General features: G+C 36.9%; 1 protein-coding gene across 4 annotated transcripts in view; it reads left to right on the forward strand.

Annotated features, from left to right (window-relative positions):
* Positions 1 to 26,761, forward strand: part of ARAP2 (ArfGAP with RhoGAP domain, ankyrin repeat and PH domain 2) — a 247,799-nt gene that overhangs the window by 96,091 nt on the left and 124,947 nt on the right. For all 4 annotated transcript variants that reach the window (XM_049886379.1, XM_049886382.1, XM_049886381.1 and 1 more), the window contains exons 9-11: positions 3,343 to 3,521; positions 20,650 to 20,765; positions 22,777 to 22,976. In XM_049886379.1, the coding sequence (XP_049742336.1) occupies positions 3,343 to 3,521; positions 20,650 to 20,765; positions 22,777 to 22,976 (495 nt within the window). The remainder of the gene's footprint in view (positions 1 to 3,342; positions 3,522 to 20,649; positions 20,766 to 22,776; positions 22,977 to 26,761) is intronic.

Genomic DNA, 26,761 nt, shown 5'->3' on the forward strand with positions numbered 1-26,761 from the left:
AGTGTCTAGGTCAGAGCACAGTCTCAGAAGGATTGGTGCTTAGCACAGCGCTGAGATCAATATAGGCATGCAATAAATATTTGTTATTGGGAAGAATAAAAGTATCTTGGTGTGAAGAGCAAGTAGAAGTTAGCATACTATCCAGCTGTGCCCAAGACACCTTTCCAAGGGGAAATTATTATTTAATCTGGAATATTGTGATTTATCAGAATGTATTCCCATGCCTAAGAATGCACACACGTACGGCCCAATACAAATGACATTTGTAACGTGTTTATTGTGTTCGAATTATCTGTACCACGGTTTCTCTCCATTGGCGTGGGTAATTAAGAATAAACTGAATGTTACTATTAATCCCTGTTCTTTCTCATGAGTATTTACTTCCTATTAGTAAATGAGGCCCTCAGGAACTAGATAATTCTTCTAGACTGTAAGGGAACCATTTGTTGAGGTGCAGCCATAATATGGTTAAATCCAACAGATGCAAATGCCAGTTTCCAGTGAATTCCTGAGATATTGAGTCATATGCTAATGGAAATGTAAAGCCACAAACACTTTGGCCCAGGTCATTAAATTTTGATTTACATTTCAAATGCTGTGATTTATGAGGGTTAACACACACAAAGAAAAAAACATTACTTCCCATTTAATTGGCAGGAATATCATGTGTGGAGTTAATGATCACAAGTGATAATAACCAAGTTAAGTTGAAGGTCTGCTGCTGTCACTGAGAATGCGATAAATTATAGTGCAATCTGGATCTGTTTCTGTAGATGTAACGTGTAGAGTAAAACCAAAAACCCACCCCTTGCCATCCCGTTGATTCTGACTTACAGCAATCCTGTAGGATAGAGTGGAACTGCCCCGTAGTTCCAGGGAGCGGCTGGTGGAACTACGGGGCAGTTCCAGGGAGCGGCTGGTGGATTTGAACTGCCGACCTTTTGGTCGAGTTCTTGACCACTGTGCCACCAGGGCCCCAATGTGTAGAGTAGCTGCTACATATTCATATTGGCTTAGCTGCCTGAATATTTCATGTCTTTCAGTTTATGATATATAGTGATGTTGAATTAGTTTGATAAATATTTCATCCTAAAATATAGGAACAAGCACCATTACTTGGGGATCGTGCAATAATATATTGAATAATTTTTTAATAAATACTTTGGCTTTGGTCATTAAAAACAAAACTGTTTTTAGTAGTTTTGAAGGTGTGCAAAAATGAAGATAAGTTAAAAATTCAGACTCATACTTACGAAATACCTTTGGATTCATGCTTGAATATGAACAAGGCTGACATGGGGACAGTTCACAATGAAGTTCTTCGGGGCAGATATGTCTTAAAAGGATCTGAGAAACTCTGTTTCCAAAGCTTGGCCCTCATTTACTTTTTTCTCCTTGAAACATTTTCCTTACCTGGGATTCAGACTTCTTCCTCTCTTCTTTGCATTGACAATCCCTCCCCCGCCCTCTTTTTTTTTTTTTTTTTTAAATACTTAGACCCCTTTCCAGCCTCCTAGATACAGTTGTACCTCAAGATTTGTCCATTTCTTTTATATTAAAAATTTATTCACTTCCATGGTTACTTCCATTAACATGTTGCTTTTTTTTTTTTTTTAGCAGCTAGAGACTGAAAAAACCGAGATGGTTCTGTTAATAAAACAATCTCTTACCTTCTTTGTGTGGCCAGTTCATGATCCCAAACTACATATTTTCTCTGAGTAATTTATTGTGACTACTTGTCAAACGTATTCAAACCTATTTTAAGTCCCTATTGCCTTATTCAGGAGGCTTGGTGATACGGTGGTTAAAACGCTCTGCTGATAACTGAAAGGCTGGCTGTTTGAATCTATCAGCCACTCTGGGAGAAAGATGTAGCAGTCTGCTTCCATAAAGATTTACAGCCTTGGAAACTGTATGGGGCAGCTCTACTCTATCCTGTTGGGTTGCTCTGAGTCAGAATCGACTCTACGGCAATGGGTTTGTTTCGGGTTTTTTTAAATTGCCTTATTCCTGATTTCCAAGCTTTCAGAAGAGGTAGTCTACCTGCTGTCCTTCTGAACTTTTCCCTTCCTTGCTAAGAATCCTAATACAAAATTACACAGTGCAGATTCTCTAGCCACATTTCCTATAACTTCCTTGTGAATCTAAAATTATAAATATACTCATCTCCCAGTTAGTCCCTAAACATATATTAGCTCTTCCTGCCTTTGTTCTTGTGTTTCCCCCTGCTTAGAATTCTGTTTCTGCTTTTCTTACTTCCAAACTCCAGTTTTGTCTTTTGAGGGCCTAGTACAGATACCCTTTTATGATAGTGCCAAGAATAGTTGTCTGAGAGTTAAAACATTTGGTTCTCCTAATTCTAATAATCACTTGCTGTATGACCTTCAGCAAATAGCTTACCTGATTCAACGTGGCTCATATATTATTTGGTACCATTTATATGACATTTATACTATGCTATGTTCCATTATGTGTTCAAATCTAACTTGACTTACGGCTTTGATTGCTCTTTGGGGACTAGATCAAATTCTTATTCCTGTAACATGGACTGTTGTATGTAGTTGAAGGTCACTTAACATTTGTGGAATGAGTGAGAGAACCAAGTTTTGCCAGATGGTGTGCTATATTCTTAGTGACTGTGGTGAGAAAGAGTGGGTAAGTGAGTGTAAAGGCATACAATTTAAGTAGGGTAGGTGCCAAGTGGAAACCCTGGAGGTGTAGTGGTTAAGTGCTACGGCTGCTAACCAAGAGGGCAGCAGTTCAAATCTGCCAGGCGCTCCTTGGAAACTCTATGGGGCAGTTCTACTCTGTCCTATAGGCTTGTTCCGAGTCCAAATCGACTCGACGGCAGTGGGTTTAGTTTGGTTTGGTTTTTATTTTAGGTGCCAAGTAACTGTAAACTTGAAAGTAAGACTTTTGGGGTATTTGAGTAACTGACTTGCCAAGTAGGATTTGTTAATTGATGGGGAGCAGTGTCACAATCCATTTCCTGAACAGTCTATAAGAGTACTTCTCAAACATTAACATGCATACAAATCACCTGGGGATTCTTCTTAAAATGCAGATTATGATTCACCAGGTCTGGGGTGGGGCCTAAGATTTTACATTTCTAACAAGGCCCCAGGTGAAGTCTCTGGTACTGGTTTCAGGACAACTGAGCAGTAAGTTTCTCTTTTTCCCTTACAGAACTGGGCCGTTTGTCCTTGCGTACAGTAGCATTTAGCTTTGTCATTGTGGGAAAGACTCTGTGAATTATTTGTTGCAGATAATTGTTCATATTTCTGTGTCTATATAACTTACATAAATATGGATTTATGCTCTTTCTCTTGTCTTCATTTTCAGAGGAGAGAAATGACTGGATCAGCATACTGTTAAATGCGCTGAAATCACAACCCCTTACCTCACAGTCTCAAGCAGTTGTTGCGCCTGAGAAATGTGGATATCTTGAATTGAGAGGCTATAAAGCCAAAATCTTTACTGTGTTAAGTGGCAACAGCGTGTGGCTTTGCAAAAATGAGCAGGTGAGCAATGTTACAGTAATTGCAAGTTGCTGTTCCTTGATTACATTAATAATTGTGCTGTTAGAATTATTGTTTTTTCTTAGCGAGTTGCTTTTCCCTTGAGTACTCTGCACAAAGAAGGAATTGTTTTGTTGAATTCTCTCAGTTCCTTCAGCAGCAAGAAAGCTGTCTACATCAGATTTGAGGCAGGACATCTGCTTTTTAAGGGATCGAGGAAAGAGAATCATTGAAAATGATTTTTGAAAAGTATTCCTTAGTTGAAATAATGTTATAAAACTACATGGAAGAATAAAGAGCCAATTAACCATTACAGCTGTTGATGAAATAGGCCCAGTTTTGTGCCTGTTGTGTTCCTCTTGCTTTGTGATACAAAATTATAGACCGAGTATACCCCCCCCAAAAAAAAACCAAACCCACTGCCATCAAGTTGATTCTGACTCATAGCGACCCCATAGGACAGAGTAGAACTCCCCTGTAGAGTTTCCAAGGAGCACCTGGTGGATTCAAACTGCCGACCTTTTGCTTAGCAGCCATAGCACTTAACCATTATGCCACCAGAGTTTCCAAACCAAACACAGGTAATATACTTCCTTGAATTTTCAGGTGGTTTTTTTTTTTTTTTTTTTTTGAGAAGATGTGTTGCCTTCCGCAGGAACTAATTGATTAGAGGAAAGTGATATGCATACGCACTCGTCTGTTTATCTGTCTGTTTGTCTGCCTATCAATAATAGACTTGAAGTGTTGGGTTATTGAATTTGGTTACTATCAAGTAATTCAATAGAGAAAATAAATATTTTAAGGAAAATAATGGCAAAATAAAGGTTTGACACGTTCTCTTAACACCATTTGCTTCTGTAGACTTTCTTTTCCCTTACATTTCTGGTTTTTAACGTGTATGAGTAAATTCTTCCCCTGCCCCTGTTTGGCAATAACTTCTTATTCTTTACTCTTTCAGTCCAGAATATACTAGATGCCTTGTAAAGTATTTGTGGGATTAAAATGTGTGCTTTGGATATCTGATCTATGATGAATTTATATTATGATACATTATAATGGGTCATGGTAAGGTTAAATATAAATGCTGAGTGTTTTCATAATAAATATTAAAGCTGTCAACTGAAAAGAAACAATAATTTCAAACCGGTTAACTGTAGATCTTTATCCAAAGCTTCCTCTGAAGTTCAGCTTGAATCTGTTCGTTACGTTTTTTGGATAAGATTTCTTAGCCAATTAACTGTGGGAGTCATCATTGAACGCTGTTGGCATATTAATAACTTGGATAGTTAACATATTCCTCAAGAAGAATAGTGATGTACAGCTTAATAACATGTACAAACTGAATATGAACATAACAAGTCTGTGAAGTAAGATGATTAAAACTTTTCTTATTGGAATAAAGGTTAAAAATGCTTAATTTGCATGTATCAGTATAGAAGTTACTCTGTCAAATTAATTGCAGCATTCATTTTTTTTTTTTACTTGCACAGACCTGATGAACTTCAAATTACTAGTTTCATCACTCACATTAGCTAGATTGTCTGAGTTTTTTATTTCCTAGAAGTTAAGTAGATATTTTAAAGTTTTGGTAACACTTTCTGATTAGCAAAAAATTATATGACAGTATTGCTTTAGTGGAAACCCTGGTGGTGTAGTGGTTAAGTGCTACAGCTGCTAACCAAAAGGTCAGCAGTTCAAATCTACCAGGCTCTCCTTCCAAACTCTACGGGGCAGTTCTACTCTGTCCTATAGGGTCACTATGAGTTGGAACCAACTCGACGGCAGTAGATCTGTTTTTTTTTTTTTTTATTGCTTTAGTATTAGTAATTGAAGGTAAACAGCAGTTGTTAGTTGCCGTCGAGTTGATTACAACTCATGGTGATGCCATGGGTACAAAGTAGAACTTCTCCACAGGGTTTTCAGAAAACCCTGATTGTGTAGTGGTTAAGAGCTACGGCTGCTAACCAAAAGGTCGGCAGTTCAAAGTTAACCAGGTGCTCCTTGGAAACTATGGAGCAGTTCTACTCTGTCCTATAGAGTTGCTATGGGTCGAAATTGACTCGATGGCAGTGGGTTTGGTTTTGGTTTATAGGGTTTTCAAGGCTGTGACTTTTCAGAAGCAGATCACCAGGCCTATCTTCCAAGGTATCTCTGGGTGGATTTGAACTGCCAATCTTTTGTATAGTAGTTGAATGCTTGACTGTTTGTGCCATCCAGGGACTCCTAGTAGAGTAATAGTGATTAGTATTTGCTGAGTATCAGGTACTGTGCTAATTAATTTATAAACCTTTCATTTTTATCTTCCCAGAAAATCTAGGAGAAAGATATTCTCATCCATGATTTATAGATGAGGAAAATGAGGATTCAGTAACTTGTCAAACATTACAGTTTATCTTCTAGAGTTTGATTTAAAACCAGAACTTCAGAACTTTTGTTGTCGTTAGGTGTTGTGGAGTCAGCTCCGACTCATAGTGACCCTGTGTACAACAAAGCGAACAAAACACTGCCTGGTCTTCCACCATCCTCACAGTTATTGCTATATTTGAGCCCATTGTTGTAGCCACTGTGTCAGTCCATCTTGCTGAGGGTCTTCCTCTTTTTCACTAACCCTCTACTTTACCAATCATGATGTTCTGCTCCAGAGATTGGTCCCTCCTGATACCATGGCCAAAGTAGGTGAGACAAAGTGTTATCATCCTTGCTGCTAAGGATATTCTGGCTGTACTTCTTCCGAGACAGATTTTTTCATTCTTCTAGTGTCAATGGCATATTCAATATTCTTTGCCAAGACTGTAATTCAAATGCATCAATTCTTCCTCGGTCGTCTTTTTTATTGCCCAGCTTTCACATGCATCTTACAACTCTTAGTCTAGCTTTTTAACCACTATACCAAACTGCCTTTTAAAGGTGTATGTTAAAAAGAAATTTTCTGATTAGTGAATTTTTAGAAATAGCCAAAGGATTCTTTCTTTGAATAATTTAGCTTCTTAGGAGTTTCAGAGTATGCATTCAATAAACGCTGCATGTAATATGGCAGAAACTCTAATAATGATATACATGCTGAGAAGAAAGACACAGACCTTATCTTCTAGGAGATGAAATCAGAGAATATTAGCCTTTATGATGGATGGTGAGCTCAGTGCTCTACTGGAGTTGTGCAGGAGAATTATAGAGAAGTGCAGAAATGGTATGTCTAACTAAGCCTGAGAATTAGAAATACTTCAGTGTACCAACAAAACCAAACCAGACCCATTGCAGTCAGTTTCGATTCATAGCAACCCTTAAGACAGAGTAGAACTGCCCCGTAGGGTTTCCAAGGCTGTAATCTTTGTGGAAGCAGGCTGCCACATCTTTCTCCCGTGGAGTGGCTGGTGTTTTCAAACCATCAACCTTTCAGTTAGCAGCCAAGTGCTTTATCCACTAAGCCACCGTGGCTCCTGCTTTCATAGACGCAAGTAATAAATGAATATATTTTCCTTCTGAAAAATTAAAGCATTAGTGTTAGGGCCCTAGACTTCTCCCCCCATCTCTTGAGAGGTAATTATATTTTGATGTATGTATATTTCAAGTCATTTTTTTTCTATGTATTAACATGCATATATATGTACTGTTAAGAAGCCGTGGTGGTGCAATAGTTAAAGTGATCAACTGCTAACTAGAAGGTCAGCAGTTTGAAACCATCAGCAGCTCCTTGAGAGAAGGATGTGGCAGTCTGTTTTTGTAGAGATTCATAGCCTTGAAAAACCTGTGGAGTCTCTGAGTCGGAATCAACTCGAAGGCAATGGGTGGATTATATATGTACCCTTAAAAAACTGCATACTATTGTTTATGTATGTATTTTTTAAAAACACTGTATCAAATTATGGAGCCAGTCTTAAAGGACTTGACCTTGAGCAAAGTTTCTAAGTATTGATTGGCTCAAGACTGAGTGGGTAAGTTAAGGAAGACCTTTATGTTTACACCCTGACACTACTGTTCTGATTTCATCTCCTTTTACATCCTAGTATACACGTTTTTCTCCAGAAGAAAAGTTGTCCATAGTTTATTTCATACAGTTGATCAGGTAGTATGGAGAACCTCGTGTGACTTCCTGAGGAATCTTTCTCCTGAACACAGGGGGCTTTAAACCAGTGGATGTGTGGGCATCAGACCTATGTTTTAGGAAGAGCACAAAATGATAGTAAAATAGTTTAATGCAGCTTCTTAAAGTTTTATGTACACACATACATGAAGTAATATGTTATTTTTCAGAGGTTATGGAAAATATTTATTCATCATAAAAATGTAAGAGGTGATAGATTGAACTCCTGTATCTTCGTAATGGATCTAATTTAGTGCCATGCACCAAAGTGCAATTATTTATTAGTTTATTTTTATTTTAAAACAGTTGAATTAGTTGCCCACATAGCTTAATAGCTTGTATAGAATAAAAATAATGACAATTGACCTATGATCTCACCACCCTTGTGTGTGAACTCCTTTCCTTTTGCTTGTCTCTGTATGTGTAGTTTTACCAATTTACTTTGGAGTCACTGACAGTGCATGGAGGTGGAAGAGTAGCTATTACAGTATATGCTGAAGAGCTAGTAAAGAGTAAACTCATTTATAGCAAAGACGACTGTACTAGGCGGTAGCAGTGGTGAGTTTTCGTTGTTGCTCTGCTGCTAATTGGCTCAGGTAATTAAGTTAATCTCTTTAGGTTTAAATGGCATAACATGAAGAAGAGGGATTGCTTATTGTCTCTAAGGCCATCACTTAGGTTGCATGTTAACATGCCAGATTTCTGGGCCTATTCCAGGCCCATTGATTGAGAATTTCTGAGAATGGGAGTGCTAGACTCTGTAGTCAGTAGAAAGCACCCCAAGTGATTCAGTGACAGGTGATCAAAAAACCACGTTCAGTAAAATATGGCTTTAAGGTTTTTTTCCTCTTAAAAAATGATAAGTATTCAAGTGAGCATCCAGGGAAAGAGTCAGATATTTCTGGAGTTAGAAAATGTGTACCAATAGCTTTCAACAACATTTATGAGATCTGTGCTTCTTTAGTTCATTCCTCCACCTGTGGTTGCTATATCTTTTTTGTAATTAACTTTAATTTCTGAGTGAACATTTTCACACACTTAATGTAAACAAACATGTAGGTGGAAAGATGAGAAAACCATTCATAATGGTAAAATTTTTATATCTTGAACTATTACTAATAAATAATATATCACTTTAAACTAATCTGTAGTTCCTGGTATTTTTTTACAGAAATCTCAATGATTTTTATATAAACTTTTAATCTTTCAGCTTTTAAATCCTGCTTTAACTACTTAATTCCTTTTTCTTAACACAACATTTATTACCAGAGAATGCTGTTTTGGAGGAATTAAAAAAATCCATTTGTAAAATCAGCATAAAGGGAAAGTCTTTGAAAACTAGTAAAGATATTTTTTATCTATTATTTACCATGAATTCGTTTAACTTTACATATGTCTAGAAAGTTATTCTAATTTTGTAGATTATTGTTGGTCTTTTCTAGATCTTCCTCTGTACATCCAGTAGATGTCCAGAAGATTCCATGTCAAACATCTGTACAAAAATATTTTCAACAGTTTTTTTTTCCTTTTCTATGAATCTGCCTCTTCTTTTGAATCAGGAAGTTATGTTTTCTGAGGTAAAATACTGAAACAGACTGTCGTGATTATTACCTTTACTTATTTTTGAAATCCCTTTTTTTTTTTTTTTCCCAAGAAAAGCAGCAAGATGGTAGTAAGGGGATGGCAATCTGCATGTTCTCATTGATAGTTTCCTGACTATTCTAAACTCTGTGAGTGATGTCTTACTTTCTTAGTGCTGCTATATCAGAGCTGTCACTAGTAGGTGGCTTTAAGGAACAGAAATTTATTTTCTCACAGTTTAGGAGGCTGAAGTTTGAATTCAGGGCACTGTCTCTGGGGGAAGACTTTCTGTGTCCTCTCCGGGGGAAAACCCTCATCTCAGTTTCTCCAGCATTGTTCCTGACGTTCCTTGGAGATCTCCAAGTGGCATTTACCTTTCCCCCATTCACACTTGCTTACTTTTGTGCCTGGTCTGCTCCTTTTATATCTCAAAAGTGATTGGCTTAAAACACACCCTATACTAATACGGCCTTATTAATATAACAAGGAAAACCCTATTCTCAAACGTGGTCACACCCATGGTATAGGGGATTAGGCTTTATAACACACATTTTTCAGGGACACAATTCAATCCAGAACAAGTAATATACTTAAACATGAAATAAAGAGGGATTTTTGGATTTCCTGATTGTTCAGTTCAAAGATTCACTTTTTGTTCCCTTTCTTTTCGTTTCATTCATTAGGAGATTGTAGAGACTGAAACTTTGAATAGTCTGGGCTACATAGGAAAAATGCCTTAGACAGTGTTAATTCTCATCCCCCGCCCCGACCCTCCCTACCACAGACATAGATGGGCTCTAAGAGGAAGTGGAAAAGAACTGTAGAACTATTAAGAAATACGTAAAAATATTTGTGGGAGAGGGAGATGGCATAGTAGAAACTGACACTAAAATATTTTACCTAATTATCCTCTTGCAGAGAACACCAAGGTGTTATTTTCTCATAAATTAAATATCATCTCTTTAAATATTTAACAACTGTCTCACAACTCCACCCCCCATGTGTTTTCATTTTTGCACGTTCACTTCTATTCATTGTCTATATGCTGATGTTTTAGATGCCAGCAATATATTCCTAATAATGATTGTTTTTCCACATTGTTACTTTAGCTTTGTATAGAATGAGTTGTGTAACTGAGGTTTTTTAAATAACACCACAGTCACTATGTTTCTGTATTTATTCATCTGTTGTATTGCAAATGTTTATGGGCACCTTCTCATTCTGGACCCTGCTTTAGACATAAAGGACACAGTGGTGATCCACAAGATGCCTACTCAGTGAGATCTTACATTCCAGTAGGGGGAACACATAGTGATAAATGAACTCATAAATAAATGAAATTTCTGGTAGCCTTTTCTTCCTTTTTGATTATGACTATTTCCTAAAAGAGTTGTTTACATTTGAATTGCTGTTGGCTCTGTGAATAGGTACTAGTTTTATTTTAACCTGAAAAGTGTTAGAGTTATAATTTTTAGATCCCCAAATTAATGTTGTTGTTCTTGTTAGATACCTTTGAGTTGCTTCCAACTCATAGCAACCCTATGTACAACAGAACAAAACACTGCCTGGTCCTGCGCCATCCTCAGGATGGTTGCTATGCTTGAGCCCATTGTTGCAGTAAGTGTGTCAGTCCATCTCGTTGAGGGTCTTCCTCTTTTTCGCTGACCTTTAACTTTAACTTTACCAAGCATTATGTCCTTCTCCAGGGACTGGTCCCTCCTGATAACATGTCCAAAGTACGTGAGATGTAGTGTTACCATCCTTGTTTCTAAGTAGCGTTCTGGTTGTACTTCTTCCAAGACAGATTTGTTTGTACCTTTGGCAGTCCATGGTATATTCAGTATTCTTTGCCAGCACCACTACTCAAAGGCATCAGTTCTTCTTAGGTCTTCCTTATTCATTGTCAAGCTTTCGCATGCACATGAGGCGATTCAAAACCTATGGCTTGGGTCAGGTGCACCTTTAATGTTGTTGTTAGGTGCCATTGAGTTGGTTCTGACTCATAGTGACCCTATGTACAACAGAACGAAACACTGACCGGTCCTGCACCACCCTTCCAATCGTTGTTATGCTTGAGCTCATTGTTGCAGCCACTGTCAGTCCTTCTTGTTGAGGGTCTTCCTCTTTTTCCCTGACCCTGTACTTTACCAAGCATGATGTCCTTCTCCAGGGACTGATCCCTCTTGACAACAAAATATGTAAGATGCAGTCTCACCATCCTTGCTTCTAAGGAGCATTCTGGTTGTACTTCCAAGACTGATTTGTTCGTTGTTTTGGCAGTCCACGGTATATCCAACATTCTTCGCCAACACCACAATTCAAAGGTATCAGTTCTTCTTCGGTCTTCCTTATTTATTGACCAGCTTTCACATGCATATGATGTGATTGAAAATACCATGGCTTGGGTTAGGCGCACTTTAGTCCTCAAGTTGACATCTTTGCTTTTCAACACTTTAAAGAGGTCCTTTGCAGCAGATTTGCCCAATACAATGTGTCTGTTGAGTTCCTGACTTCTGCTTCCAAGGGTGTTCATTGTGGATCCAAGTAAAATGAAATCCTTGACAACTTCAGTCTTTTCTCCATTTCTCCATTTATCGTGATGTTGTTTATTGGCCCAGTTGTGAGGATTTTTGTTTTCTTTATGTTGAGGTATAATCCATACTGATAAGTGTGGTATTTGATCTTCATAAGTAAGTGCTTCAAATCCACTTCACTCTGAGCAGTACCTTTAATAGTGATACTTTAATAGTGATCATATTCATTTCACTCAGTGCTGTATTTTAGGAGCTCCAGACACATAGCTGGCACTCAGTCAGCATTTATGGAAGAAACTTATTGAGTTATTGGTCATTTATGACTTTTCATGACTAAAGAGTCTAATTTTTTTATGTTTATTTAAAAAATTTTTTTTTCTGTGCAAATTGTCTTTTTCACCTATTGTTAGGATTTTATTGTTTTTCCTGCTAGTTTCTTTAAACTCTTTAAATTATAAAGATATTAATCTTTATGTCATATTTTCTACAAAAAATTTAAGCTATTGGTTACTTTGCTTTTTCAGGTTAATTTTTGTTGTGCAGAAATTTTGTTTATATATTTAAATTATCCTTTATTGACTCAAAGCTTATGAACTTTCTGTATTCTGCAAAAATAATTATTTGTTTTCTAAACTTACCGTACAATGGCATAGATGCAATATATAAGCCAGTATTATTTAAATTTTAAATGAGATCATCAAATATGAGCACACATTGAAATATATATAGTATTATATTGATGGTATTGCTAGTAGAATGGAATTGCTGCAAATGGATTTGAGGCGAATTTTTAGAGACTCAGCTTTTGTTTCCGTGGTTATGTTGTCCTGATAGCCAGCCTCTCATCTTTTCTCGATGAGTTTTTTGAGTATCACGTTAATATTACTGAATTGATCCCAGCCAGATGTCTTGCTTGGTGGATTTGGGTATCCATTTAGTGATAATTGTGGTATTGATGTTCTAACTGCATAAACTCAACTTGATTAAACATTCTCAAATCAGGGTATAAAAAGAGACCCATTCCCCCAACATTATGTTCCCTGGTGTCCTGGCATAGGCATGAAACTCTAATAGAATTTAAATAGACCTCACAGGGCTGTGCGATGTCTGGTGCAGAAAGAAGCAGCAGGATGTAGGTGGTGCCCTCAGATTCTCTGGGTTCTGTATCTGGCCAAACTTTGCATCTGGCGTTTTCCAGGAAATCTGGTGCCAATGTCATACAATGACACATCTGTTTTCAGCAAATGTTTAAGCACCGAGTTCTTAAATTCCTGGCATGGAAACCTGGCATCCGGTATTTCTAAAAATAAGTTTGAGATTTCAGTGAATTTGGGGTTAACAAATGCTTTAAAATGTTTTGTTTAGTAATCAAACTTTCTTTTTGCTCTTTCCCTGTGCCTTTTTAAAATGTAGTTTTAACCAGCTTCTATTTCTATATGAATTCATATAAATCACCCATTTCAGCATCTTGGTAGTTATTTCCCATTAATTCTACCTGAATGGTTAATATAGAATCATTGATGTGAATATTTTCAGTCATTATATGAAAATTTATTTTTTAAGACCAAAGTCTGTATTTAGAATCCTCAAATGAAAGGACTGCTTACTGTGTGTCGGGCCCTTAGTTCATATTGCTTCATTTAATTTTTGTTAACAGTGCTGTATAAAATAGGTTTTACTTTCATTTCATAAATGAGGAAATTGAGGTTTGGAGAAACTAAATAACTTGCTGATGATCATATAGCCAATAAATGACCCAACCAAGATCCCCCACCCAGGTCTGACTCCCAGTGCCCACTTGGTCATTATCACATTTACAATGACCAGGTCTGTTATACCAAGCATGACCATTATTGTTAGTATTAGTGGTGATGTTACATTCTCTAACAACATATTAAATATAAACTGTTTACACTATAATCTGTGTTTAACTTTATTTTTTATAGTAGTGTAGCTCTACCCACTGAATTTCTATGCTACTGTTTTTTGAATCCACGTTACAATATTTTAAAAGTTGAAAGTTTGCTTTGTCCCTGGCTGGTGCAAAATAAATATAGAGTTCATGATCAGATCATGAATTAATGGATAATTTACTTTCAATATTCTTGAAAATTTAACATTCACAGTTTATTCCATTTTTGGTGATTTTTAAATATACTTATGCCCTGTAGTTATTTTTAAACATTGATCTTCACATAATTAAAGTTTTCAATAGGTAATATATTTGCCTGTTTTAGAACTCAAAAAGTATACAATAGCAATAATAATAACAGAAGATAACTAGTACTGTGTAGCACTTAAACTGTGTGTCAGACATTCTTCTAAGCATTTTTAGTGCGTTCACTTAATCATCACTAAACCAAAAGAATAGGTACTCCCATTACTCCGTTTTGCAAGTGAGTGAACTGCAACAATAGAGGTATACCTGAACCATCTATCTACCTCTTAAACCTGGTTCCCACCCATCCAGCTTCACTCCCTGGAGGCAGCTAATAACATTTCTTTTGCATCCTTCCAAAGACAGTCTGCACATATCAAGCAAATACAAAGGCTTGGGTGTTTGTGTGTGAATGAATGTATTATTTTCCTCTTCAAAAAATAATAACCTATTAACATATGCTTTTCAGCATCTTGCTTTTTTCAGTTAATGATAGATCTTGGAGATCACATAACGCCAGTACCTAGAGTTTTCTCGTCTGTTTTGCAGCGACACATCTGTCACTGGTTGGCTGAACCAAAATTTACCTATCTGGTAAACTTTTCAAGGTGCAGCAGTATCAATGTTTTGTTGTTAGGTGCCATTGAGTTAGTTCCGACTCATAGTGACCCCACGTACAACAGAAGGAAATGCTGCCCAGTCCTGCGTCATCCTCACAATCCTTGCTATATTTGACCCCATTGTTGCAGCCACTGTGTCAGTCCGTCTCATTGAGGTTCTTCCTATTTTTCAACTGACCCTCTCCTTTACCAGGCATGATGTCCTTTCCCAGGGGCTAATCCCTCCTGATAACATGTCCAAAGTACGTGTGATGAAGTCTCACCATCTTCGCTTCTAAGAAGCATTCTGGCTGTACTTCTTCCAAGACGGATTTGTTTGTTCTTCTGGCAGTCCAATATTCAATATTCTTTGCCAGCACCTAATTCAAAGGCACCAATTCTTCTTCGATCCTCTTTATTCATTGTCCAGCTTTCACATGCATACAAGGTGATTGAAAACACCACGCTTGGGTCAGGCTTAGCTTAGTCCTCAAAATGACATCTTTGCTTTCTAGTACTTTAAAGAGGTCTTTTGCAGCACACTTGCCCAATGCAATATGTCATTTGATTTCTTGACTCCTGATTCCATGCTTTAGGTATCTTAGTTAATAGGTGTGAATACTTACAGCTGCAAATATTTATTTTTAACATGGAATTGATCAGTTATCTATGAATAATAAAACTTTTTCACCCATTCACTCCTAAAGCTTTATGAAGAAAGTGATCCCTTGGCCATTTTGTTAAATAGTTTCTATTGGTGTACTCTTCTCTCATAGCTTCATAAAGTTAAGTTAGTAATACTTAAAGAAGTGTGTGTTTGTGTGTGTGTGTGTATTTCACGGGTGAATTTTTTAGGGTAATACAAGTAAAGTCAGAATCAGATGATTGTACTGGAAGTGCTTTTGTTAATGTCTTGATTGCGATTTGGTGGTCCCTAAGGGAGCATTATATTTCAGTAACTTTTTTCTAAGCAAAATACCTTTTTTTTTCTTTTTCCATTCCCCCCCCCCCGCCCAGATTAGGCTTTGTAGAATTTAGTGACAAGCAAATCACCTAAGAAGTAGCCAAGAGCCTTCCAGTTTTAAGATTTTTCCATAATTGGATTATTAGACAAATTTGTTTTGAGTCAAATGTAAACTCTAATTAGTGGGAAATAACTAGTGGAGTTATGTAATTTATGCACTCAGTTGTTGGGTTAATTTTAAGTTTATTTCAGGAAATTGGCTAGAAAAGTCAGTGAAATTATATGCATCTGACTATTTTCTGCTGTCGTTTTTTTATTTTCTCATCTTCATTTTGTTGTCCATTTATGAAACTTTTTAGAAAACACATTAAAATAGATACATTTAAGCCAGAGTAAAAACGTGATTAGTATTTGACATTAGAGAGACTATGTATTAAGTTCTGCCTACATACCTAGAGTGTCTGGTTAAGCTTAAACACAAGTATACACACACAAACTGTGTGAATACCAACAGCTTCATATTCAGAGAGCACCACTATGAATTATTCTTAAGAGAAATTTAAAAGGAAATTGATTTAAATGTTTCACTACGTATAAAAAGCCTTACTTACATGATTTCCTAACTGTGTACGACGCTGTGTACCTAGAAATATTAAGGATGTTGGTGAAAAGTAACTACATGGGTCAACATGAAGATTTTGTGCCATTTTATTTAAAAGCTCTTACAGTTTTTTCATTATTTACATATACAGCTTATTTTCTCCTAGTTGTACATTTCAGCTTTTTCTACTTTGTTTTATTTTGGAAAACCAAAAACGGTACTCTAAAGAATCTTCTTTTATGTTTGCAAGTTCCTGGAGTCCAGGGATGGGAAGATACTAGCGATGGGGTTGACAAGCTAAAATACGTTCAAGTTAAAGCTGTATTGTGTAGACTGGGGACGTGTTAGATAAAAAAAAAAAAAAATTTTTTTTTCATTAAATAGGGACAGTGAGGAAACATTTCACGTCCCATTACTGAGCTACAGGTATGGTTGCCAGTCAGTGTATTTAACATTCTGAGTGTTTGCTGGCCTTACGTAGATATTAGCTTTGTGGAGTCTACTGGAGGGTTTCTCCTCAGTTGTGAAGTGAGGAGTCTACTGGAGGGTTTCTCCTCAGTTGTGAAGTGACACCTATAAGTAATTTTGTAAGTGGAAAGAAAATCTATCTGACTATAATTTTCTAATTTTAAGATGAAATGTATCTTAACCTAATACAGGAGAAACAGTGAAGATGATTTCCAATATGTAATGTTTGTGCAAGTTCTGAAAGGATTTTAATTAGAAAATTTTATTAAATTCGCACACTCTGCCTGTTTTAGTGGCAGCAATTAGTACATGCACAACCAACTGTTCCTTTCGTGGAAAGAAGCATTCACTTTCCTTTTTTCTTTTTTGTGAGAAAGCAAGGCATCGTTATCACTTGAGTACTTGAACTCTGTAAGACCCTCTTCAGTGTTTTTGTTTTCAAGCTCAACTTTCTGCGTTTAGTGGTTGTAGATGTTTGGGTTTTGGGGTGTGTGTATGTGTGTGTACATACCTGTGACTGTCTAATCTGTCCATCTAGTTAATCCTGTGGCTGGGCTGCTTAGCTCACTATCTGTATCCTGTTTCGTCCACACAGGAAACAGAGCGTGTGTATAGCATGAGCATTTCTACTGAGATGCCTACACAGATACCCTAGATACGTTTCACTGTATAAAGCAGATTATGGACAGGTATGCAGCACCCTTTTTTATTTTTACTTTTTGTATAACTCAGTGAATTTTTGGGGTTATTGATATTAAACTGGTCTGTGTTTTGTCCTGTGACACAGTCAAGTGTCACTTCCTTTGGAAAGCTTTTTATAAACATAGCTATCATTCTTTTCTGGGTTGGATTCAGTGCTTACCTTACAACCATGCTTTTTTTTTTTTTTTTCATTGTACTTACTATACTTCTTATTCCTTTATTAGACTATAAGCTTCCCCAGGGAATGTACTTTTATTATATTGGGTGGACCCAGGACTTGGTACAATTCCTGGCACTCACTAGGTACTTAATAAACACAACTTTGCCAGGACTAATTTCCCCATTTTAAAAATGGCAGTGTCTTCTCTAGCTATCGCATAGAATCATTCAGAAAATGAAATGAGAGTTTATAGTTGTTTGTAAACTTCAGAACACTACGTAAATTGATACCAGATCAATTATGGAGTGCGCTGTATATGCTTAATGACAACTGGTGCTTTTAAAGTATCTGATCATTATCACAGGAGTTGGCACTGAGGGCAGATAGGATCTTGGCGAGCCGACATTTCACTATGTCGGGCCTACCTATTTTTAACCCACAGTCTTAATAATTTCAGATGGTTTTTATATAATCCAACAGCATGCTTTCTTGCTTTGCAGAAGGCGGAGAGGAGTGTTTATATCCTGATATTTAAATATTGCAGGCTCATACTGTCTAATTCAGTGTTTCTCAATGTTGGCTGCATATGAGAATCATGTGGTCATAGTTTTGTTTTTAAAACTAAAGATGCTTAGGCCCTGCCCTCTGATTTGTGGAATCAGAATCTTGAGATGGGAGGGAGGATTGCCATAGGTAATTCTGACAAGCATCTAGGAAGGAGAACTGTTCTAAATAGTGACTGAAAAAAATGGCTTAATGTCACCAGAAATATTTTTGATATAAAATATAACTGTTTCATATTATTAGCTCTCTAGAGTGCAGACATTTGTTTTGTTACTTTGGTATACATTTTGCAGGCAATTTGTGCTGATGAGTTCACTGGATATTCTAATTGCTTGAAACCATATGGCCATGGCAAGCAGCTGATAAATGGGTTACAATTATCCAGGCTAAGAAATCATCCTTGCCTCGATTTGGGGGACTTTGGGACCTTGAGCCAATCCTGAATTACTTTTTCAACAGACCTTGCAGCTTTATATGTAGACATTTTATGACTCACTTGTAGAGATGAGGAGGACATGTATTCAGGCAAGAACATGAGTAGAGTGTCAGTTTCTAAGTGACGTTATCAATCTTCCCATCTTTTAGTCTGGGTATGTGACTCTGCCTTTAGTAATGTACAATACCGGCAGGCTTGCTCCCTATCAGGGGATATAACCTGGAGTGGTCTGAGCTCTTGTCAAAAGCCTTATTATGAAAAGCTGAAGGACATGCGGTCAACTATTCTCTTCTAGAGTTTATTCCTGTATAAAGTTAGGCCACCAGAAAGTTATTTTAAAACTGTATGATATTACTACCCTCACTGTATTTCCACATATGTAAAAGACAGCGTGAGTTCCCAATCACATGCGCAGGGAGTTTATCCAACAGTTCAACAGTTACATTATCTGGTGGGAGCGTTGGTATGAATAATTGAGTTTTTTTTTTTTTTTTTTTTAAATAAGTTTGTACAGCACTGTGCTTATGTGCTGAAACTTATCAAAGTATGGAAGATTGGGAAAATTTGATTTCTCCTTCTTTCATGTGTTGTTAGGTGCCATTAAGTTGGTTCCAACTCATCGCGTCCCTTTGTACAACAGAACAAAACACTGTCCAATCTTACGCCATCCTCACTGTCCCTGTTATTCTTGAGCTCATTGTTGAAGCCACTGTGTTAATCCATCTCGTTAAGGGTCTTCCTCTTTTTCACTGACCCTCTACTTTTCCAAGCATTATGTGCTCCAGGGACTGGTCCCTCCTGGTAACATGTCCAAAGTACATGTGATGGAGTCTCACCATCCTTGGTTCTAAGGAGCATTGTGGCTGTACTTCTTCCAATCAGATTTGTTGGTTCTTCTGGCAGTCCACGATATATTCAGTATTCTTCACCAGCACCGTAATTCAAAGGTGTTAGTTCTTCTTTGGTCTTACTTAGTCACTGTCCAGCTTCTTCATATATTCCTTATATACAAGGAGATTCAAATACCGTGGCTTGGGTTAGGCAAAGTGACGTCTTTACTTTTTAACACTTTAAAAAGGTTTTTTGCAGCGTATTTGCCCTATGCAGTGTGTTTTTAGTCACCAAAACTATGACATATGACCACCTGTAGCTGCAAGGGAGATGGGAAAGTAGTATTTTTACTTTTAGACTATAAAGCCAGAGACATAAAGAGCAGAGGGCCTGTGAATTCTTTCACAGTCTCTGCCACAAATCTCCTTGTTGAAAATGGACCTACGTTTTTTGTAGTTTGCCCTTATTATAGTTACTTTTTCTTATCGTGATTTGATTTAGAAATTCAGAGCACATTCAATCTGAATCTGTTAATATAGTATAATTCATTTTTCGAGGCACAGATTAATTACAGTTTTTAAAAACGTTTAGCTTATTTATTTGATAAATTAAATTTCCAAATCCCATGTGACTAGATAACATACTGCAAACTTCAAAGATTTTAGAATGCTGACTTTCCGCAGCCTTTTGAACAGTTTTTAATTTTGGTGAGATAAGCTGGACACAGTGGTTGTGGTCGTTGAACAAATGCCAGTTTTCATACTAAAATGGCATTAGAAGAATTTTTTAAGAATCTGATAGAATGAAGAGAAATATAAAATACTGGAAATGAGATAAAATTGTGTACTGCATGAAACTAGTAATACTTCTGCTTGAGAAAAGTGACAGAGCAGAGGTAACATGGTAAAACAAAGAAGGAGGGATCAGACAGCACGAGTGTCAGTTCCTTTCTACCAGGTGGAACTAGCTTTTTACTTGCAACATAGCTAGCTCTGTGGTTTGGGTTCTCCTTTTTTTATAAATGGCGTTTATGCCAACATCACAGTGTCATTCAGTTCCCCACCTTAGGAAAGTGCTTGGCGCATAGTTGGGGTTAACTGTTATTTTCCTTTACTGAATGGATGAAGGTGAATATGGTGCTTACCTTCAAAAGCAAACATCTGTAGTTCAAGATCTGTGGCCCAGTTAGCTTACGTTCCATGTGAAAGAAACAGTCATGCTTTATCGATTGCTGAACTGTCAAGTTTAGAATGACTTGGTGTTATTAAAAGCGACTACCTGAAGTGAGAAAAAACTCTCAATCTATTCTTTAAACGAATTGTTATGTTTCCTACACGTATTTTTTATGTGTAGGAAAATTTCATAGAGTTTATTAGAAAATATGATTGGAGTTTCAAAACCCATTGTTTCTGTTTCTTTTAATTTTGTTTTGTTTTGTTTTCTCCAAAATAGGATTTTAAGAGCGGGCTTGGCATTACCATAATTCCTATGAATGTAGCAAATGTAAAGCAAGTGGATCGAACTGTGAAACAATCTTTTGAAATAATCACTCCCTATAGGAGTTTTAGGTAAGCTGTTTTTAAACGTTTATAATTGTACTGCTATAGAAAGGCATGGGCAATCTGCCTTTATACCAGTAATGATGATCTTACCTTTTATAGGACACTTAGTTATCTCCTATTTCCATATTGTCTAGTTTTATTAGCCAGTGTATACAGAAATCTTGTATAATAGACATTGAATAATCACACAAGCTTGCTAGCAGTTTGAGATTTGAATTGTTTCTTTTCTTAATAACTCTTTTTCTTAGTAGTCTTGGTGAATATGTTAGTTTTTAATCATCAAATATATAACATATCTTCTCACGCTTGGAAGGAATAGAATAAAAAAATACATATTACATGTTTTTAAACTGTATTACTGTTTACCTTCTTTTAGCCAAATCAAATATAATCTCTCCTTTAAGATCAACCACTAATTTAATTTCTCCACAATGATTTCCTATAAGGAACTCTAGCCTAAAGTGATGCTAAATTTAATGATTCTCATAGAACTTATTGATCCAAACATGTTAGCATTTAATGATATATTTTGTATTATGGTACTATAGTAATTGTTTCATTATGACAACGAAACGGAAAAGTTAAAATCCTTAATATGTTTTATTAATCTATAATGGCTCCATAACTTTAGTATACAGAATAGGCATAAGTCAGTATCTTACTGAGTTTAGGCACGTTAATTTATTTTCTGAAATAATCAGCATACCACAAGGTTCTGTGGAAAATAGAGTCCTTTGAGAACCTAATGATTACTTGGCATTTTCAAAAATGCTGTCATATCTGTTATTCATTTTATCTGTCAAAATATATTCACTGGCTCAAATTTTGAGAAAATGATTACATAAAGAATAATAAGCTTTATTTTCACATGTGCAGATTCTAGCCTTAACTCAAAATGTAGATACTGCTTATGACCAATCAATCTCTCCTTATGTGGGACAGGAAACCATTAGGAAGTTTATCAGTATTGTAGTAATTATTATTAAGATATAAGATGTTTCAGGAAAAATATAACCCATGTAGGCAACCCATTTTTTTAGTGGATTGTTTAGAACATGTTAGTCACCTTTCATGCCTGATGGCTCAGTGGTTAAGAGCTCGGCTACTAACCAAAACGCTGACAGTTCGAATCTACCAGCTGCTCCTTGGAAACCCTATTGGGCAGTTCGGCTCTGTCCTCTAGCGTCGCTAGGAGTCCGAGTGGGCTCAGTTGCAATAGATTTTAGTCATCTTTTATGTTCATTATTTTTCTGTGCATTTTGATCTTTAAATCAGAAAATTTTAATGTGAAGAATCATTCTGTGGGCCATTGACCTGATACATAGTACCAGAGCACATGCCCTGGCACATTGTATGTACTCAGTTGATATTTCTTCAATGAGTGAACTAATATTTAATGCTTTCTTCCTTCTCTTAGGCACCCAATAAATACTAAGAATTAGAATAAATTAGAACATGCCTAAATATGAGTTAGAAATCTTAAAACTTTTTTGGTTCTACAGTTTCTTAAAGCCATCTGGACATTCTTTTAACTAAAAAAAAAAAAAAAAAAAAAGTCTATTTTTTAAGTTTGAAAAAAAAAATCACAGTTTCTGGTGGGTGTTTTTGATAATTTAGTTTCAGGCTATCATGGCATAATTGCTTGACAAAATATTTCAATAGTCTTGAAACTCTGCCAGACAGCTACTGATTATTATATAACCAGTGCTTAGGAAACATGGCCTCTCACTTGAGCTTTTGACCTACCAAGGCAATTTTAATATACTGGTCAGAAAAATGTGTGTGCTAATTTTGGTTCAAGATAAATAAACAAAATCATAGCCATGTGGAAAATTAAAAGGAAAAAGATTTGTTAAATTAGATGATTTTTAACAGAAAGGACAGTCCCGGACTGCCTGGAAGGCATTTTTTTCAGCTACTGTTTAATGTGTGAGTGCAGTGAATATGCAAGCTTAACACACTGCTTAATTGGCCTTTACAAGGCAGATCGATAATGCAGAAATGTTAATTGTTTCAGCTTTACAGCCGAGTCTGAGAAAGAGAAACAAGAGTGGATTGAAGCTGTGCAGCAATCGATAGCAGAAACTCTCTCTGATTATGAAGTAGCTGAGAAGATTTGGTTTAATGAGTCCAACAGGAGCTGTGCAGATTGTAAAGCCCCGGATCCTGACTGGGCATCCATCAATCTCTGTGTTGTCATCTGTAAGAAGTGCGCAGGTAATTAGTGATGAGTTATGCTCATCACTGCTGGGCGGTAGATCAGCACCGAATGCTCATTGTTGTCATATGTAATGTGTCCCAGCCAATGTTTGCGAAAAATCGAACTAGAGGAAGCTTATTACGTTTAAATCAAACTAAGAAATATCTTACAGTTCTAAACTTCTCTTGTGCATGACTTAGATGTAAAAATGGATTTTTAAGTGTGTAATCGTATTTTGTGCCTACGGATCTATGTGTGGATTTTAAAAGGGCATTTTTTTTAATTTGTGAATTTTGGGTTTCCGAATACACCCTGAGATGTGCATCTTTGTGTGAAGATTTGTCTGTTTTTCCCCAGTAATTTCTTGTAAGACAGGTTTTTCACATCGATGTTGTTTTGAGCCCTAAACTTCATGTACCAGCTCCAGATTGTCTTATAATGAGGACTTTAATGTAGAAGCATTTCATTGGCATATTGGTGTTTATGCAGATAACCAGTACTGTGATTGGCGTTGTTGTTTTGACCTTATTCCTTATACCTGAGCACCCTTACATCTCAGTGTAATTGGGAGCTCAGACCATTGTCCAGGTGAATGAAGGGAAAAAGACCCCAGCTTGGGTATTTTATCATAGAAGTCTTGAAGAAAGTCAGCTACAGTCTAAACTTTAATTTGCAAGCCTTCCGTGCCTCTCACCCCCCCCCCCCCCCAAATGCAGTTCACATAAAGTATAGATACTGTACTGGTCCTGGAAATTAAAGGTGAGTAAGACGTGGCCTTTCCTCCACACATAAATGGCTAGTGCTTACAGTAGAGGAACATCTAACTTAGGGAGAGCAAAGGCAGTGGGTAGTGCAGCCACAAGAATTGTTACAAACCCTTACTGCTTTTCCTGAGTTCTCCTGCATTTCTTATACTACATAAATTTCCTCACCAGCCAATTAGCAACAACAACAATAAAAAATGCTTAGCTAATCACCTACCACTTTGTGTTTACCAAGTTATTGGTATTTTTCCTATCCTTTTCCCTTTCTTCCCAGTCTTACTGGAAAAAATACCTTGTGTTGTCCCAGGCTATTCTTTTTACTATGCTCCCTTTTCTCTTCTCTCCTCAGTATCCTACCCCATCACTTATATTCAGCTTTTTTTTTTTTTTTTTTTTTTGGTTTCAGCGTGTAAACCTGCATCAGCCTTTCCCATTAATGTAACACCAGAAAGCTTTCTGAAAACTTTCCTTTCTCCTCTATGTATCATCAAGGAGCCCTTGTGACACAGTGGGTAAAGCAATCAACTGCTAACAGAAGGATCGGTGGTTTGAAACCACCAGGGGCTCTATGGGAGAAAGATGTGGCAGTCTGCCTCCTTAAAGATTTACAGCCTTGGAAACTCTGTGTGGTTACTATAAGTCGGAATCCAATCTATGGCGGTGGGTTTGGTTTTGGGTTATGTATCATTATCTGTCCCTTCTTTCTTTCATAAACAAGTACTTGCAAGAATAGTAGCCTGGATGAACTATCTTCATTTCTTTAACATCCTAGTTTTTCTTTAGCTTCTTATAATCAGCTTTCTTTGTTTTCTACTATAGTAAAAAATCTTTTGGCTACATTTACCAGAGTCTTTTACCTCTCAATTTCTATGTGGTCAATTTCTAGCTTTATTGATTTCTCTGCAGCATATGACACTCTTGACCAGTCTGCCTGTCTTTCACATCCCTTAGTTACTTGACATCCAGGATACCATTTTCTTTTAGTGTGGTCTTACCATGCTAATCAGACTTTTTCAGGTTATTTTTCCTTAGCTTGCTCCTGAAATGTATGTGTTCCCTTGGGTTATGTCCTCAGCTGTCTTTTCACTCTGTTGTTCCTGAGTGATATTATTTAATTGCATGACTTCAACACTTGTTCTTAAGCAGGTGGTTCTTTCTCTGTTTAATACCAAACTCTTATAATTAACTAGCTAGTAGAATCTCTACTTGAATTTGACAGCGATACCTCAAAAATGCAGTCCTGGTGGCAGAGTGGTTAAGAGCTCAGCTGCTAACCAGAAGGACAACAGTTCAAATCCACCAGCCACTCCTTGGAAACCCTATGGGTCAGTTCTACTCTGTCCCGTAGTGTTGCTATGAGTCAGAATCGACTCGATGGCAATGGGGTATGACTACCTGAAAAATAATGTGTGCATTCTCATGTACTCCCAGTTCCCAGTCTTGGTCAGAAGCAATACCGTCTACCCTATATTATTGTTGTTAGGTGCAGTCAAGTTGATTCAACTCATAGCAACCCCATGTGACAGAGTAGAACTGCCTCAAAGGGTTTTCTAGCTGTAATCATCAGGTCTTTCTCCTGCAGAACCTCTGGATGGGCTTGAACTGCCAACCTTTTGGTTAGAAGACAAACACTTAACCGTTGGGCTACCAGGGCTCCTTATCTACCCCATACTCATACCTAAACCTTGGGAAACCCTTTCCCTTCCCCTTTCCTTAAAGCCTACCACGTCCATGAATTTTACCTTCTCAGTATCTCCCACTCTCTTTCTTCTCCTGTCTCAATTCAGAGCCTCATAATTTCTTGCCAGTGGTACTCCAGTAGTCCTTTTCAGTTCCTCCCATATTCCTCCAAGTTTGCACCTAAATTTTTTTATTTTTTTAGGTAGTCTTTAAAAATGTAACTTTATACAAATTCCTGCCCCGAGAATTCTAGGGCTTGGTGTTCTGAGTAGTATCCACCACAAAGAGGGGAGGAAAGGAACCTCTTACCTAATGTAGAAGGAGTAATGAACTTTTACTGATGATAAAGCAGTAAGTCCTTAAGGTCAAGGACAGTGTTTTATATACCTTGATTTCTGCGATGAACGCTGGTGGCATAGTGGTTAAGAGTTCAGCTGCTAACCAAAAGGTCTGCAGTTTGAATCCACCAGCTGCTCCTTGGAGACCCCGTGGCGCAGTTCTACTCAGTCCTAAAAGGGTCACTATGATTCAGAATCAATCTGATAGCAATGTTTTTTTTTTTTTTGGTTGATTCCTTCACAGCTTAGAAAGCACCTTACATATGCCTGGGTGCCCAGTAATCACTGAATGATGATTTTTATAGCAGAGTAGAATTGATGATAATAGAACTTTGGACTGTTACCTTTCTCTTCCATATACAGTTGTAAAAAAAATCACATTAGATTTCTAAGTAAGCATTTATTAGAGAGTTGTGGTTAATTTTTTTTAATGGTAAAGGAATAATATCCAGGTACGTGTAAACTAAACAGAACCATTATAAAACGTTTTTAATGACCTACAATTTCTAGCTAATTACCAAATGAGGAAAAAAAAATTAGGTATGCTTTTAAAAGTATAGTTTAGGCCAATATAAGATGGTGATTAAGATGTTTGATGTTATTGTCATCGTGGTTGGCTATGTTTTTTTTTAAATTACCATCACTATGCTTAGTGCTGTTAGCATTTAGGAAAGTAGAGATTGATATGTTTTAGGTTGAAAAGATACAGATATATACTTATAAACATAAGTGTATACATTGTTCTAGGGTAAAAACATGGCAAAGTTTAGTAAAGCAAAAAGAAAGGTTTTATTTGGCATATATTCAAAGAGGCAAAAGTAGGAAATGGACAAGCATGCCGCCAGAGCTGTGTCTGCCCGAGTCTGAGGAATACTATAGAACAGGCAAAAGTGGGAGAACGAACAAGCATGCCGCCAGAGCCATGTCTGTCCAAGTCCGAGGAATATTACAGAATCCTCAGTATATATTAACATGTCAAATGGGCAAAACCATTGAAAGCTTCACCTTTTCACAGATTGG

Source organism: Elephas maximus, chromosome 5 (assembly GCF_024166365.1).
Source record: "Elephas maximus indicus isolate mEleMax1 chromosome 5, mEleMax1 primary haplotype, whole genome shotgun sequence".
NCBI lineage: Eukaryota > Metazoa > Chordata > Mammalia > Proboscidea > Elephantidae > Elephas > Elephas maximus.